Raw genomic sequence first — 16,705 nt, forward strand, 5'->3', positions numbered from 1 at the left:
TGAGGTCATGTATGGGAGTGGGGGGGGGGAAGATATGTACACATGTAATACCTTAATTTAAAAAAATTGAAAAATAAATAAATAAATAAACAAAAAAAGGCTAATATGCAAATTGACTATCACAACCTGTTGCTATGATGTACACTGACCACCAGGGGGCAGATGCTCAACACAGGAGCTTCCCCCTGGTTGTCAGTGCTCTCTGTGGGAATGCTGCTCAGCCAGAAGCCAGGCTCACAGATGGTGACCACAGTGGCCTGGCAGGAGCCTCCCCCACCTCCTAGGCAGCACTAAGGATGTCCTACTGCTGGATTTCAGTAGGACATCCCTTGAGGGCTCCCAGACTGGGAGAGGGTGCAGGCCAGGCTGAGAGACAACCCTGGCCACCAAGTGCACAAATTTTATGCACCAGGCCTCTAGTAAATTTATAATTCTTTACCACTTTTGGCCTCATTGGCACCTCCTTCCTTGACCCTAATAGTTTCCTCCCTCCTTTTTCAGTCTTATTTTCTCAATATTCCTTTATCTCTCCCTTCCAACTCCCTTCTCTCCTACCACCTCCCTATTCTCTCAGTAAATTTTCAAATGTCTATTAAGTGTCATGGGAAAATAATGGGGTGCAGAAAGTATGTTTTGTTTCTTTTCTCCATATTTGGCTTGATTGTGTGTAAGAACACGTGTTACTTTTATAAATGAAAATTTTATTTTTTATTATTTTCAAAATCTTTATTGTTGAAAGCATTACAGATGTACTCTTTGTTTTCCCATTGATCCCCTCCACCCTGCACCAGTCCATCCCAGGCCTTCTCCAAGTGTCCTTGGGCTATGCATATATGCATATAAGTCCCCCAGTTAATCATTCCTCCCCTCACTCCTGCCTTCCCTCTGAAATTCCTTAGTCTGTTCCATGCTTCTATATCTCTGGATATATTTTGTTAATCAGTTTATTTTGTTCATTAGACTCCACATATTAGTGAGAGCATATGATACTTGTCTTTTTCAGACTGTCTTATTTCGCTTTTATTGTGTGGAAGATCAGGTATTACTTTTGTAAATGAAAATTTTAAAAGAAAAAAGAAATCAATAAATTCTTTAGTTCAGCTCAGATATTTATTGTGCTTGGTTGCCAGTCCGAGGAACTTGAAAAACTAAACATTCTAAACACATCTGGTCGATTTAATTCTTAAAAAGAGTTAAGACTCAAAGACTGAGAGAGACAAAGAGCCAGAGAGCTAAAGTGAAAAGGCTCCATAAAGGAAAACAAGCTCTGAACCACTCACTGCTCCCACCCCTGAAAGTGACAGGAATGTAAAGGATGAAGGTCAAGGCCAGAGTCAAGGAAGTGCCTTCAATCCCTCCCCTGCAGCCAACTCCTGGTAATGACCCCCAGTTCCAGCTGGTGTTGGGGCCCAGTGCCCTGCTGCTCTGAGCCACAGAGTCAATGTTGAATCAGTCAGTCCAGAGGAGGGCGGCAGTGGTCTCCAGCAGCTCCCCGTCCAGCAGCTACCAGACAAGCTCTCGGGACACTAGGGAACCCTTTTGTATACGTAGGATCCAGGAAACGAAACCAGATAGCATTGGGCACCACGCTCGCTAGGAGGCCCCTCCCTGGTGACTTCCTGGGAGGTTGTGTAACCCTCTGCTCGGGGCCACCCAGGGGCCAAAGGAAGCAGAGCCACCGCCTTCCCCAGATTCCCTTTTCTGTCTGCGCGGCGGTCACGGAGCAGCGGCAGCCACAGGTGAGCGGGGGCGTTCTCCGTCTCCTGGTTCGGGACTTCAGAGGTGATTGTGACACAGGGGCGCGAGGCGGCGGGTTGAGCTTGCACAGAGATTGGCGGGTACCTGGTGGGACAGGGATCCTAGGGTCAGGGGAAGCCACCCGGAAGTGGAGCCCGGGCTCTGAAAGGGCCCAGCTTGCCCGCTGGAGCTCCAGGCTGGGAACTTGCCCTGAGGAGGATCCCTGGCAGAATCCGCCAAACAGGCTCCCTTTCTCTAGTGGGCGTTTTCACAGCTCCAAGAGCACCTTGAATCAAGGCAGGAACCTGGGCCCAGGGGGATCTGCCAGCCCATGGGGGTAGTTGTAAGGGACGCGTAATAAAGCCTGCTAGCTATCGTTTAACAGTAAACTAAATAGGAGCGTGGGTGGATCTATGCCAGGCACCCTGGAAACATCAGCTTTGGAAAGATAGAGGCGGTTTGTAGAGGCCAAGACCATTATCTCAGGAGTCCACCTGCCTGACTGAATCTTGCCTATGCTACTTAATATCTGGGACTTCCAGACAGTTCCTTCATTACCTCATTCTAGAAATTGTACACCTATTAAGATTTATAAGAGTTAGAGTATGGTCTGAATTAGTGAACTTTGTTAGGTCAGGATCTGGCACTGTGGAAAGTACTCAGTGAAAATTAATTCTTATTGTTTGAATATTTGACAAAGTTCAGCTTCTCAGTGCTTACTACAATATCTGGTTCCCTGGGGTTTTATTTTTACATTTATTTATTCCTGGAATTCTGGCATGGGAACTTCCCTGTTCCAGGAACAGGCAGGAAATTATTGTTTCTCCTAGTTTAGCAAGATCCAGAACATTATTAGTATTGTGCAAAGTGTCCCTTGCTTAGTGTCAAGTGTCAGGTGATTTGGAATCACTTTTTCTCCCTTGAATTTTTGTAACAGCAGAAGTTCCTCTTAAACTACCCTGGCGATTGGAAGAGTTTGAAGGCTGAACTAACACAAGGCTGCTTGTAAAATGAGTGGACTTCTGCACTTAGGTAGAAAAGTGGCATTTGAAATAGCTAGGTCATAGGAGATTAAGCAGCCTTCAAATCTGTATGGGAGCTATTCTTTCTGACTGAAAGGAATGAACTAATACTGTACACACCCTATTGAATCAACAAGCACCAATTAAGTGCCTTATCTTGGTCTGGCTGTACTCTGGCCTTTCAGAGTGTAAAGTGTAGCTGGAGACTGTGAATGTGTGAGAACTCCATCCTCATGTCTACTGACCTCTTCCTCCTAGTCTGTAACTCACAGAACTTTCCTTTTCTTGAATTACACAAGCTCTCTCAGCCTCAGGACCTCTACCTATGCAGTTATCTCTTATCTGTAAGGCCACATCTTTCCCACTCTTCACACACACTTCCGTCAACTCTGGGATCTGTCTTCCTTAACACACACATCCTCACTATCTAATCTGGTGCCCCCATAACTCTATTATAGCACCATTTTACTTATTTATAGCATTTAGAATGTTCATAATAAACTATTGTCTGTCATTTTGTTCTAGTGATTGTTACACTGTTTTACATGCTCTATGCCTTTCATCAATATTCTTTGAAAAAAGGCACAAATTTTATATTAAGTTAATATTTACACAATATTTGTAAATGTATATGTTCATTATATATGTGTTTATACACACACTGTATAGCACTTTCTTAAATAGTGCTAAATTGAAAAAATCAAAGCACTGCTGTTAATTAGTACTAACTACTGTGCTTTTCAGTTTTAAACTTTTGAATGCAGTAAGTGCTTACAAAATTTCTAGCCTGGCCTATTAAAAACAAAATGGCCATGAGTAAATTTGAAATTATTAAGAGAGGTACCATAAAGATAGTTTTTTTAACAAGTTTTACTGAAACTGGACAAGTTGGGGAAAATTTTTTTAATGAATCAAGGACATGAATGTAAAGCACATGAACCATAAATCATTTTAATTCAACTAGTGAGTGAGCATTAAGTAACCATTCACTCTTTGGGTGTAGTTTCCTCATTTATAAAAAGGAAAGAGAATAAATTTGTGAGGGAACTCCGGGAATTGTCAGCAAAGGCTCTGCAGGAGGAATAAAGCACCCATGCCAGGATAACTGACACAAAATTGTTTTTGTTCCTTTTGTCTTTTTGGCTTACTTGTTAGTTTTGTAAAACATTTGACTACCACTTTCTCAATTGGTCCCAGATGATGCAGTATCTACTTTTATCTTCAAAATTTACTGTAAAATGCTATCCCAAAGTGGTTCTGAGCATGTTTGTTTTATTTCCTTGAACATAAAATGCAGGAGCAGACTTTTATAGGAAGACTCCCCATTACCAGATACTTTGCTTTTATAAAGCAGCCTTAGCCATCTCACTTCCATCCCATACCTTGTACATGTACGTGGTGGTCTGGTGGACTCAACATCTGTGTAAATTCATTTGGTTTAGTCTACTTATCTTTTACCAAAACAGATAAAGTATTTTTGTCCTCAGTGTTAACTAAAGCTTGTTAAATGCACTGTTAATGAATTGTAATTTAAATATCTGTGTTTTCCGATGGTTTTAGGCGACCCTGCTAGCAGTTCTCAACCTGTGGGTCGCTTGAGAACCGCTGCTGTAGAGCCTAAGACCATCGGAAAACACAGATGTTTACATTATGATTCATAACAGTAGCAAAATTACAGTTATGAAGTAGCAACGAAAATAATTTTATGGTTGTGGGTCACCACAACATGAGGAACTATATTAAAGGGTCGTGGCATTAGAAAGGTTGAGAACCACTGCTGTATAGGATAAATATGACTTTCTCTGTCTTGGTAGATTTTTTTTTTTAATTTGTTTCTTATAGAGTAGTGGGAGGCATTATTTAATTAAAGGTATCATGTTAATTAAGGAACTAATTCACCCAAGACTCAGTTCTGTCATTTCCAAAGCTGAGTGATGTTATGTCTTATGGTAGACCCATTGAGTTTGAGAAAATCAAAAGATTCTTAAAACAGCAAATAGTGAACAAGGATGAACATGGTGGATATCTTTAATCCACAAGTGCTTTATTCCACCTGGCATATACACAGGTACAATTGTCACTTAACATTTTCCACCACAGCTTATAACATACCATTTTTATACTTGAGGTATTACATAATAGTGAAAATTCTAAACACTATGGGAAAATGAGGGCCCAGATTGTATTACACAGTATTTTTTCCAACAGATACTCATCCTTACAAACTTGTAGTTTAAAACTCAAAATAATGTAATCAAATAGGAAGGAAAAAATCAAATAAGAACAAGTGTGTTCTATTTTGGAGTCCATTTAGTTTCTCTTCCTTATTCTGTACAGGGAGGGAATGATATATATATTATATTATATTATATTATATTATATTATATTATATTATATTATATCATATCATATCATATCATATCATATTATATTATATTATATTATATTGATTTTTTACAGAGAAGGGAGAGGGATAGAAAGTTAAAAACATTGATGAGAGAGAAACATCCATCAGCTGCCTCCTGCACACCTCCTACTGGGGATGTGCCCGCAACCAAGGTACATGCCCTGGACCAGAATCGAACCTGGGACCTTTCAGTCTGCAGACTGACGCTCCATCCACTGAGCCAAACCAGTTTCAGCAGAATGTTACATATATTGACTTCTTAATTCATATGGTATCAGGAACTCAACTGCTTGGTTGGTGATGGGATTGACCTGGTTTCAGGAGGATTATTCCTGAAATAATTAAGGAAAGGGGGGCTCAATCTTTCTTCTTGGTTGCTTGCTCCTCCCAAGCATCTTCATCTTTCTTCTCATCCTCAGCTTCTTGGGCATCTTGTAGATCTCAAATGAATTCCATGCTAGCATGGGTTCTGTCCCACTCACACATTGGTTGGCGGAAGAACATGTGCTTCAACAGGTCAAAGGGTTTTATAGGGGTGGTGATGTCACTGCTTTGGCTGACCCTGAATGGTTGGGTGAGGGCTAGGTTCCAGTTACACAAAATGGAGAATAGCTCCACCCTGCCCCACTGTACAAAATGGAGTCAGGAGTTAGCCCTGCCTGCCCTGCCCTCTCACCTGGTAGCTCCCTTCAGGTTGTTCCCAGCCACTTCACAGCTCTGGTGCCTCCTAACTGCTTACTTCCCTCTCTTCTCCAGGGACAGGGTGTGATCTGGCGGGGCACAGGCATTGCATTTTCATTAAAATGTTCATCCAAGGCCTGCTCCACCACTGCCCTCAGGCGGCCTACAGTCAGACAGTGATCCCTGAGACCATGGCCACTCCTGTCTACGGACCCGCAGGTGACATCAGGCACTGTCCATGCCACCTGCCCAGTCCTGATCACCCCTGGACCCCGAGGGTAGTGTCAGGCGCTCTCCATGCCACTTGCCAAGTCCCGATCATTTCCTGGACCCCAAGAGCAGTGTCAGGTGCTGCCTGCCTGAACTGCCAGGTCCAGATCAAAGTCTGGATGCAGGCAACATCAGGCGCTATCTGCTGGGCCATCCCAGTCCCAATCACCACCTGGACCCTGCAGGTGACAGGCAGTATTCATGCCACCTGCCCAGTCCCGATTATGGCCTGAACCCCATGGACAGCGCTACCTGGACTTCGCGGTCGACATCAGACCTGCCCACCAGGCCTGCGTGATCCATGGCAGCCTGGACCCTGTGGGCTAAGTCACGCACTGCCTGCCCCACCTGCATATGCAAATTTACCTACCATCTTAGTTGGATTCATTTTCATATCACTCCTGATTGTCTGTGGGTGTAGCAAAGATATGGTCAATTAGCATCTTTCTCTTTTATTAGTATAGATAGCTTTTATTATGTTGAGGTATGATCCTTCTATTCCCACCTTCTTGAGAGTTTTTATCAAGAAAGGGTGTTGGATTTTGTGAAATGCTTTTTCTGCATCAATTGATATGACTATGTGATTTTTATCTCTCAATTTGTTTATGTAATATATCACATTTAATGATTTGCAGATATTATACCATTCTTACATTCCTGGGATAAATCCTACTTGGTCATGATGGATGATCTTTCTGATGTACTGCTGGATCCGATTTGCTAGAATTTTGTTGAGTATTTTGGCATCTATGTTCATGATGGATATTGGCCTATAATTCTCTTTCATTGTTTTGTCTTTATCTAGTTTTGGTATTAGGATGATGGTAGCTTCATAGAAAGAGTTTGGAAGTGTTCCTTCCTCTTGAATTTTTTTGGAATAGTCTGAGGAAGATAGGTTTTAGTTCTTCCTTGAATGTTTGGAAAACTTCCCTGAAGCCATCTGGCCATGGGCTTTTGTCTGCTAGAAGCTTTATGATTACTGCTTCAATTTCTTCCATAGTTACTGACGTATTGAGCTGTTTAGATTCTTCCTGATTGAGTTTTGGAAGGTTATATTTTTTTAGGAATATGTCCATTTCCTCCAGGTTGTCCTTTTTGTTGGAATAGAGTTATTCATAGTATTTTTTAATAATCCTTTGAATTTCAGTGGGGTCTGATGTTATTTCACCTCTTTCATTTCTGATTTTGTTTATTTTGGTCCTGTCTCTTTGCTTCTTGATGAGCCTGGGTAGAGGTTCATCAATTTTGTTTATCCTTTCAAAGAACCAGTTCTTGGTTTTGTTGATCTTTTGTATTGTTTCTTTGGTCTCTGTGTCATTTATCCCCACTCTGATCTTTATTATTCCCTTTCTTTTGCTTACACTGGGCTTTTCTTGATGCTCTCTTTCTAACTCTTTGAGTTGTAGGGTTAGGTAGTTTATTACCATTGAAAAGCACACCAACAGCCTGATTAACTAAATCGCCTTTCTGAAGAAGGTGCATGAAGAGTAGATCACTGAATTGCAGGCACAGATCCAGTATTCTCAGATCTCTGTGAAGATAGACATGTTCTCCAAGTCCAACCTCTCTGCCATGTTCAAGGACATCTGTGCCCAGTAGAAGAAGCTGGCTGCCAAGAATATGCAGAATGCAAAAGAATGGTACAAAATCTGCTTCATCATGCTGACCGAGAGCACTGCCAAGAACACCTATGGCATGCACACCACCAAGGAGGAGGTGTCTGAAAGCCGCCACCTGCTCAAGGCCAAGACCCTGGACATCAAAGCATGCCAGGGCATGAACTAAGCTCTAGAAAAGCAGCTGTGAGAGCTGGAGGATAAGCAGAATGCTGATGTTAGTGCTATGCAGGATACAATCAACAAATTAGAAAATGAGTTGAGAACCACAAAGAGTGAAATGTCATAATATTTAAAAGAATATCAGGATCTCTTCAATGTGAAGATAGTTTTGGACATTGACATTATAGCTTACAGGAAATTCTTGGAAGGTGAGGAGACCCATCTCAGTTTCACCAGCGTGGGAAGTATAGCCAGTGCCTACTCCCAGAGTTCCCAGATCTTTGGTCCATCTGCCTACAGTGGTTTACAAACTATTGATAGCTCCTACTTGATGTCTGTTTGTTCCTTCCCTTCTTCATACACCAGCAACATCCAGGAGGAGCAGATTGAAGTGGAGAAGACCACTGAGGCTGCAAAAACAGAGGAAGTTAAGGATGAACACACCTCTGAAGGAGAAGCTGAAGCGGAGGAGAAGGAGAAGGAAGTGGCTGAAGAAGAGGAAGGAGAGGAAGAGGAAGAAGGTACCAAGGAAGAATTTGAGGACACAAAGGAGGTGAAGGTGGAGAAGATGCCCAAGAAGCTGAGGATGAGAAGAAAGATGAAAGTGCTGAGGAGGAGCAAGCAACCAAGAAAAAAGATTGAGCCCCCTTTCCTTAATTATTTCAGGAATAATCCTTCCAAAACCAGGACAACCTTGTCACCAATCACGCAGTTGAGTGCCTGATACTATATGAATTAAGAAGTCAATATATGAGGTGACTCAGGTTGGACATTAAATGTTATGCTATGAATTTTCTCCTTATGCAGAGTATCTGTTTGCTTGCAGAGTGGCTTCCTGGCTTACTGCCAGCCTTTGCATGGTCCATGCTTATGAGTTCAGCATCTATGACAATGTAAATAATTCATTTACAATAAAAACAGATGAATATATGAATTCACTGATGTTAATGTTAAACTTCATGGAAAAAATAGTCCTTTGAGTCTTTGGTGGTTAAAAATTAAAGACTTCAAATCATGTGCAATAAACAGTAAATGAAGTTACACTGAATGACAAACAAAACAAAAAACAAACAAACAAACAAAAAACCATTAGGGGCTAGGAAATGTTCAAAGACCTGGGGAACCATTCCCAAATCAGGAAGGAAAGTCACAGGGTGTATATTATTGCTAAGGATGCGAGTGTCAGAGGGACACCCAGCCGGCTTTCCAGAGAGCAGCTTTTTGTCCTGATATCGGCCGCTTCCATGAACTTGGGCTGTAAGATGTCCTATTCCATCCTTGAACCCTTTTTCCCCAAGGAGGCTGAAAAGAAAGGAGCCAGCAATACAGTTAACAGGATGATCTTTGGATGCTATGCTTTGTTTGAACTGCTGGCATCTTTGTTCTTATTTCCTACTACTTACAACATATACAATGTAATGTATTAAATGCCTTCCTATCGCATGAAGTATGTATTCTCATAGACTAATACTGGTTTTAGTTACAGCAGTATGTCATATCCTATCTATTGTATATTAATAAAAGGGTAATATGCTAATTATACCTTGAGACCTTCCAGAAATCCTTCCAGACAAAGCCATGGCGGCGGGGCCGAGGCAGAGGTGGTTAGGGTTGATCAGGCCAGGAGGGGAATGCAGTTGGGGGTGATCAGGCCAGGAAGAGAGTTCAGTTGGGGGTAATTATTTTGGCTGGGAGGTGGAGGGGAGAGCAGTTGGGGATGAGCAGGCCAGCAGAGGGGACAAGTTGGGGATGAGCAGGCCAGCAAGAGGGTATAGTTGGGAGCAATCAGGCCAGCAGGCACAGTGGTTAGGGGTGATCAATCAGGCAGGCGGGTATAGTTGGGAGCAATCAGGCCAGCAGGCACAGTGGTTAGGGGTGATCAATCAGGCAGGCGGGTGTAGTTGGGAGCAATCAGGCCAGCAGGCACAGTGGTTAGGTGTGATCAATCAGGTAGGCAGGTGAGCAGTTAGGAGCGATCAGTCCCATATTGCGAGGGGGTTGTCCTAGGCCTGATCCTACAGGGGTCTCAGATTCAGATTGGAGAGGATGCAGGCCAGGCTGAGAGACTCTTTCCTTCCCCTCTCTTCTCCCCTTCTCCCCCCGTGCACAAATTTCATGCACCGAACCACTAGTATTTAAATAAATATATATGCATTATTTTAATTATGAAAAAATTCCATGATTGTAGATATCTTTAAAATAATCTATAATTCTTCCATTACCATTGTCATATCCCCCTAGTTTTATTTATCTCTTCACACTCTATATGTGGTTTTAAAACCATCTCTTTTCTAATACCAATAAAATCAAACTATGGAAGTGAACACTCATCCAGCATTGAAAACTAGAAATTCAACCCCTGTGAATTTAGCTGTTTCATTTTATCCAAAAGGAAATATGTTTACCATGGCTGGTGTGTTTCAGTTGGTTGGGCATCGTCCTGTGCACCAAAAACGTTGCCAGTTTGATTTTTGGCTGTGACTCATGCCTGGGTTGCAGGTTCAATCCTGGTTGGGAAGAGGGAGAGAAATGCATGCAGGATGTTTCACTCTCAAATTGATGTTGCTCTCTTTCTTCCATTCCTTCTCTCTAAAAATCAGTTAAAATTTTTTTAAAGGAAATTTGTTTGACACAGGATTCTGAGACAAAATAATTCTGATAACAGGCACAACTTATGTTAAGTGAAGAATTCACTCTATTTCAAGATAGCACAAGATCATGAAAATGAAGTTATCTATCACAGACATTATATTTTTCTTTTTAATGTGTATTTTGTTAAAGCTTAATTCTCTTTGAATTACAGATTTACAAATGAATACTCCTCATCCAGGAACAAATTTCCCAGCTGGGTATCATCCTCAATATCCTCCAGCAGCATTCCAAGGTAAAGCATTTGTTTGCAATGTTTCCCAAACTTTTGACATATGTGTACCCCTTCTATAATTTTCATAATGCTGAGTACCCTCGTACTCATGAGAATGTAGAATTAGGCGCAGCTAAGCACGGTGCAGTGCATGCCCCCACCAAACTCTTCCCGTACCCCTGGGGGTACGCATACCACCCTTGGGGAAACACTGGAAAGAATAAAATGAAAATAAAGCAATCATTGATATTCCCCAAAGGGTGTGTGTGTGTCTGGCCATCTGTCTGTGTATTTATTATAATATTGTACTTTATTGAAGGTGCAGTAATGAAATTGGCAGAGTAGTTCTTGATTTGTTTTGGTTCACTATATGTTATCAGTAGCATTAAAGCAAATTTTTTTTTAAATATATTTTATTGATTTTTTACAGAGAGGAAGGGAGAGGGATAGAGAGCTAGAAACGTCGATGAGAGAGAAACATCGATCAGCTGCCTCTTGCATACCCCCTACCGGGGATGTGCCTGCAACCAATGTATATGCCCTTGACCGGAATTGAACCTGGGACCTTTCAGTTCGCAGACCAAGGCTCTACCACTGAGCCAAACCGGTTTCGGCTAAAGCAAATTTTTATTGATTATACTAGTATATTGATTATCCATCTCTTCAGAAAATTATGATCATGAAATCAATCAGTTAGAAGATTTGATCCTGAGTGTTTTTGAGTCATGTGGAGCTGAGGTTAATTGTGTTCAGAAAGAGTCACAGAAAAGATATGACTGCTTAAAAGGAAGTGCCAGCAATAGAAATGCAGTTACCTGAACATATTATCATCTTCATTTGATAACAAGTGAAAGCTTTCCTTTTATATACATGCTGGATCAAGCCTTACATGTAGAGGGTCTTAAGGATGGACTATACAATGGATTAAACTCCAGGGAAATTGTTAAACCAGAAAATGACATGGCCAGTACTGGAAGGAATGATATGCCTATATCTCTCTACCAGGTTTCTCAAAAGCGGCACTGTAATATTTTGGGATGGATAATTTTTTTTTTTTTTCATCAGCATGCAATTTCTGGCCTTTTAGGATATTTAGCAGCATTTCTGGACTCTGTCCACCAGATGTCAGTGCCACCCTCCCTTCTAGCTGTCACAGCCAAAAACATCCTCAGTACTTGTCCAATATAACTTGAAGAGACAAAACTGTCTCCAGTTCTATCTTAATATATAAAAAGCCAGGGGCTGTCATTACCTAAGTAACAAGATGGACGACCAAACAGCAGGCTGCGTGGGGTGACCAGGCTGGCAGGGGGGTTAGTGAGGGACAACCAAAGGACTGAACAGCAGGGTATGTGGGGCAACTAGACAGGCAGGGGGAGCAGTTGGGGGCAACCACTTCAGCGGAGGGGGAAGTGAGGGGCGACCAGGCTAGCAGGAAGGCATTTGAGGGCAACCAGGTTGGCAGGGTGTACAGTTGGAGGCAACTGGGCTGGTGGAGGGGCAGTTGGGGGAGAACAGGCCAGCATGGTGGCAGTTAGGGGTGACCAAGCCACCAGAGGGGAGCAGCAACTGGGGGTGACCATGCCAATGAGGGGCTGTTGGGGGTGACCAGGCCCACAGGCAGAGGCAGCTAAGGGTGATCAGGCTGGCGGGGGTGGGGGAAAGATTAGGGGTGATCAGGCAGGCAGGCAGGCAGGCAGGTGAACAGTTAAGAGCCAGCAGTCCTGGATTGTGAGAGGGATCCCAGATTTGAGAGGGTGCAGGCTGGGCTGGGGGACCTCTCTCCCACATGCACAAATTTCGTGCATTGGGCCTCTAGTGTGTGTGTGTGTGTGTGTGTGTGTGTGTGTGTGTATATGACATGATTTTTTAGAATTCCAAAGTCCCAGTTTTACAGAGTACTTTGATCCTAGAAACCTGGCTCCTAAAACCTTTATATTGAACCTTCTATTCAATGTTCTCTCTCTTTTCCATGAAGGGATTCCAGAATATTTGTGCAAATGACTCTAGATCATTGCTAATTTTCTTTCGCTTTCTTAGATATTAAGCATATTTCATCTGAGTGTTGAATGGTAAAAATAAGGCCTGAGCCAACTCTATTCTGCCCCAAATTCTCAAAATATAAATGTATATGAAAACACAGATATTTCATTAAAAATTTGATGAAAGATAAAAACATGAACTTGAAGCTTCATATAAACAGGATTTCTAAGCTGAAATTTGTTTGTAGATATGGGATAAACTCAAAAGCTTGATGTTTCCATTTTTTGGTACAATTACAAATTATTTCACTTGTTCATATTGCAGGACATCCAGGACATACTGGCTACCTGGATTTGCAAGCTGCCTATCCTGGGATGCTGGCAAGATATCCTGTACCCCAGGCTGACTATTCAGTCCCACCACCTAGCTATTCAGGTGCTGGTCCAGTGGGCTCTCCTGTCCAACACCAGCCAGTTTATAATCAGCCAGGTGGACGAGCAGGAGTACCATGGATGCCAGCACCACCACCTCCATCAGACTGTCCACCAGGGTTGGAATATTTAAGTCAGGTAATTTCAAGTACCTAAAACAGTTATTCAAATAAAACTGTGCTTCCAGTTTACTTATTAACAAATGGCTAATTAGCCGAAACCGGATTGGCTCAATGGATAGAACATAGAGCATTGGCTTGGGGACTGAAGGGTCCCGGGTTCGATTCCGGTCAAGGGCATGTACCTTGGTTGCAGGCATATTCCTGGTAGGGGGTGTGCAAGAGGCAGCTGATCGATGACTCTCTCTCATCGATGTTTCTAGCTATCTCTTTCCCTTCCTCTCTGTACAAAATCAATAAAATATATTAAAAACAAACAAACAAACAAAAAAAACACAAAAAACCAAATGGCTAATTAGCAAATGTCTGAAATGGTAAAACAACATTTTTTACTAACAAATTATTCTAATTCTTCTAGGTCAGGTTTACTTTTATTTTTATTTTTAAAAATATATTTTTATTGATTTCAGAGAGGAAGGGAGAGAGAGAGAGAGAGAGAGAGAGAGAGAGAGAGAGAGAGAGAGAGAGAGAGATGGAAACATCAATGATGAGATAGATTCATTGATCAGCTGCCTCCTGCAGGACCCACACTGGGGATGGAGCCCCCAACCCGAGCATGTGCCCTGTCCAAGAATTGAACAGTGACCTCCTGGTTCATTGGTCAATACTCAACCACTGAGCTACAGGCAGATTAGACTTACTTTTAAAGCAAACTACATATAATTTAGGAAGTTGTATTTTCTATAATCTTGAATATAATCTGTAATACTAGCCAACAGCAAACATTTATTAAGCACCATTTTCTAGGATTTGTTCCTGAGTATAAGCATTAACTCATTTGATCCTTTTAAAAGGTCTATGATATTTAGGTGTTATAATTATCATTATTTATCGCTTAACCACTGAGCCACACTGGCCAGGCCATTCAATAGATATTTTTAATTAAAATATATTAACTTTAGCTCTGGCCAGTGTGACTTAGTTGGTTGGGCATTGTCCCATGCATGGAGAGATTGCTGGTTCAATTCCTAGTCAGGGCACATGCCTGGATTGTGGTTACAATTCCCAGGGTGGAGTACAGGATACAGCTAATTGTTGTTTGTTTGTTTCTTTTTTTTAAAAAAAACATATTTTATTGATTTTTTCAGTGAGGAAAGGAGAGGGATAGAGATTTAGAAACATCGATGAGAGAGAAACTGCCTCTTTCACACCTCCTATTGGGGGTGTGCCTGCAACCAAGGTACATGCCCTTGACCAAAATCAAACCTTTGAGTCTGCAAGCTGACGCTCTATCCACTGAGCCAAACTGGTTAGGGCTAATTGATGTTTCTTTTTTCTCTCCCTTCCTCTCTCTCAAAATCCATAAACTATTCTTTAAAAAAAACCATAAAATATATATTAATTTCTGGTATATCTAGAAGTAATATGTTACTAAATATTGATAATATTGGTAAGTATTGTTAATTGATTATATGTATCCTTTAAAATATAAAAACAGTGATGTTAATTTGGTTGGCTTAAATATGTGATAATATAATCTACAGTTTAACTTTCTGTTTTTATTATAATAGGTAGATCAAATACTGATTCATCAGCAAGTTGAGCTTCTAGAAGGTAGGTATTGATTGTGTTGATTATATTTCTAGAAAGAGAAGACATTTGTGCAAATAAAGGCATATCAACAGCACAAATATAACACTTTCACAAGTCTGGAATGATTAAAATTGGTTATTTACAAATGTCTCTCATCCTGATAATTTGTTTCTTGAATTTAGGAATCAAGAAGGAAACCAACCAAAATTCATTTTTGCTCCTTCTTCTCTCTAGAAAGCACTTCAGTGATTTATCACTTTACCTGGCCTCTCTCACGCTGGCTTTTCCTCCTCTAATATGTGATAACCTTAAGATTGGCACACAGCAGTAATGCATTTATCCTTAGTTCATTTCCAAAGTGAGTACATGTTTTGAATCTAGATGGGTATGTTGTAGACAATTAAAATATTACCAACAGTTTCTCTTGGAAGTTCATATAAACCCTGTAAAACTTTTTTGCCATGGGCTGAGGATTATCACTTAGAATGTTGAAGGATACTGATCAGCAGGCCCAGAGATCTGACTTTCTAAAACAGCATTCCTGCTCATGTGAATGGGTCTGACTCCAACAGATGTCTCTCTGGGTTCAGTGCTCCTTACATATAATATGAACATAGGAAGTCACCAGATGTTTCAAAACTCCTGCCGGGAAGATTCATGAACCATAGTGTCTTTTTTTTAGATATAGACTTTAATGAAAACTCTTCACTCTCTGCAGAGTTTCTTACCACTAGTAGAAATCCTATCTAATAAAAGAGTAATATGTAAATTGACCATCATGCCAACACATAAGATGGCTTTCCCCAGGTGGACAAAAGATGGCTGGCAGAGGAGGGCAGTTATGGGCGATCAGGCCAGCTGGGGATGGAAATTGGAAGGGACCAAGCCTGCAGGGGAGGGCAATTGGGAGCAACCAGGCCTGCAGGGGAGGGCAGTTGGGAGGAGCAGGCCTCCAGGGAGGGCAGTTTGGGGGTCAGGCTTGCAAGGAAGGACAATTAGGGGTGACCAGGCCTGCAGGGGAGGGCAGTTAGGGGCAATCAGGCCAGGAAAGGAGCAGTTAGGCATCAATCAGACTAGCAGGTAGAAGTGGTTAGGGGCAATCAGGTAGGCAGGCGAGCGGTTGGGAGCCAGTAGTTCTGGATTGTGAGAGGGATTGGGCCTAAATGGGCAGTCGGACATCCCTCAAGGGGTCCCAGATTGGAGAGGGTACAAGCTGGGCTGAGGGACACACACACACACACACCATGCATGAATTTCATGCACTGGGCCTCTAGTTATATAATTTCACTAGTCGGTAATAGATTCAATTAGAATATAAAATTATTATCTATTGTATTCAGATGTACATTGTTAAGGTATTTATAGTGTTCTCATTGTTGTTAGTTTGTTTAAACTCCTGGAAAAACGCTCTTTGTTGGTGGATAATTTGTATTCTGAATTTTTTTTCATAATATGTTCTAGGGAATTTATTTTTGAGATTATAGATGCCCCAAAAAGGCCCTATATAGTATAGTATTCCATTCATAGTTTTTAGATATAACACACACACACACACACACACACACATATTTTATATATATATATATATATATATATATATATATATATATATATATATATATTTAAGTGTATACTAGTATATATTATCCTATATAATAAAGAGGTATTATGCAAATTGGTCCTCATACCCTCACAAGATGGCTGCCTATGACCAGGTCAGCAGGAGGGTTAGTGAGGAACAACCAAATGACTGAGCAAGCAGGCTGCATGGGGCAACCAGGCCAGCAGGAGGGCTAGTGAGGGATTACCAACCAACTGAAC

General features: G+C 41.5%; 1 protein-coding gene across 2 annotated transcripts in view; it reads left to right on the plus strand.

The window, feature by feature from the left end:
- Positions 1–1,378: 1,378 nt before the first annotated feature.
- Positions 1,379–16,705, plus strand: part of LOC311618438 (phospholipid scramblase 1-like) — a 28,699-nt gene continuing 13,372 nt past the window's right edge. The window contains exons 1-4 of one of the 2 annotated variants that reach the window (XM_084875997.1): positions 1,379–1,739; positions 10,699–10,779; positions 13,066–13,310; positions 14,863–14,905. In XM_084875997.1, the coding sequence (XP_084732123.1) occupies positions 10,707–10,779; positions 13,066–13,310; positions 14,863–14,905 (361 nt within the window). In that variant the 5' untranslated portion in view covers positions 1,379–1,739; positions 10,699–10,706. The remainder of the gene's footprint in view (positions 1,740–10,698; positions 10,780–13,065; positions 13,311–14,862; positions 14,906–16,705) is intronic. The other variant, XM_084875998.1, reaches the window with a different exon arrangement.

The sequence above is a fragment of the Pipistrellus hanaki genome, assembly GCF_964339955.1.
Source record: "Pipistrellus hanaki genome assembly, chromosome: 2".
Taxonomy (NCBI): Eukaryota; Metazoa; Chordata; class Mammalia; order Chiroptera; family Vespertilionidae; genus Pipistrellus; species Pipistrellus hanaki.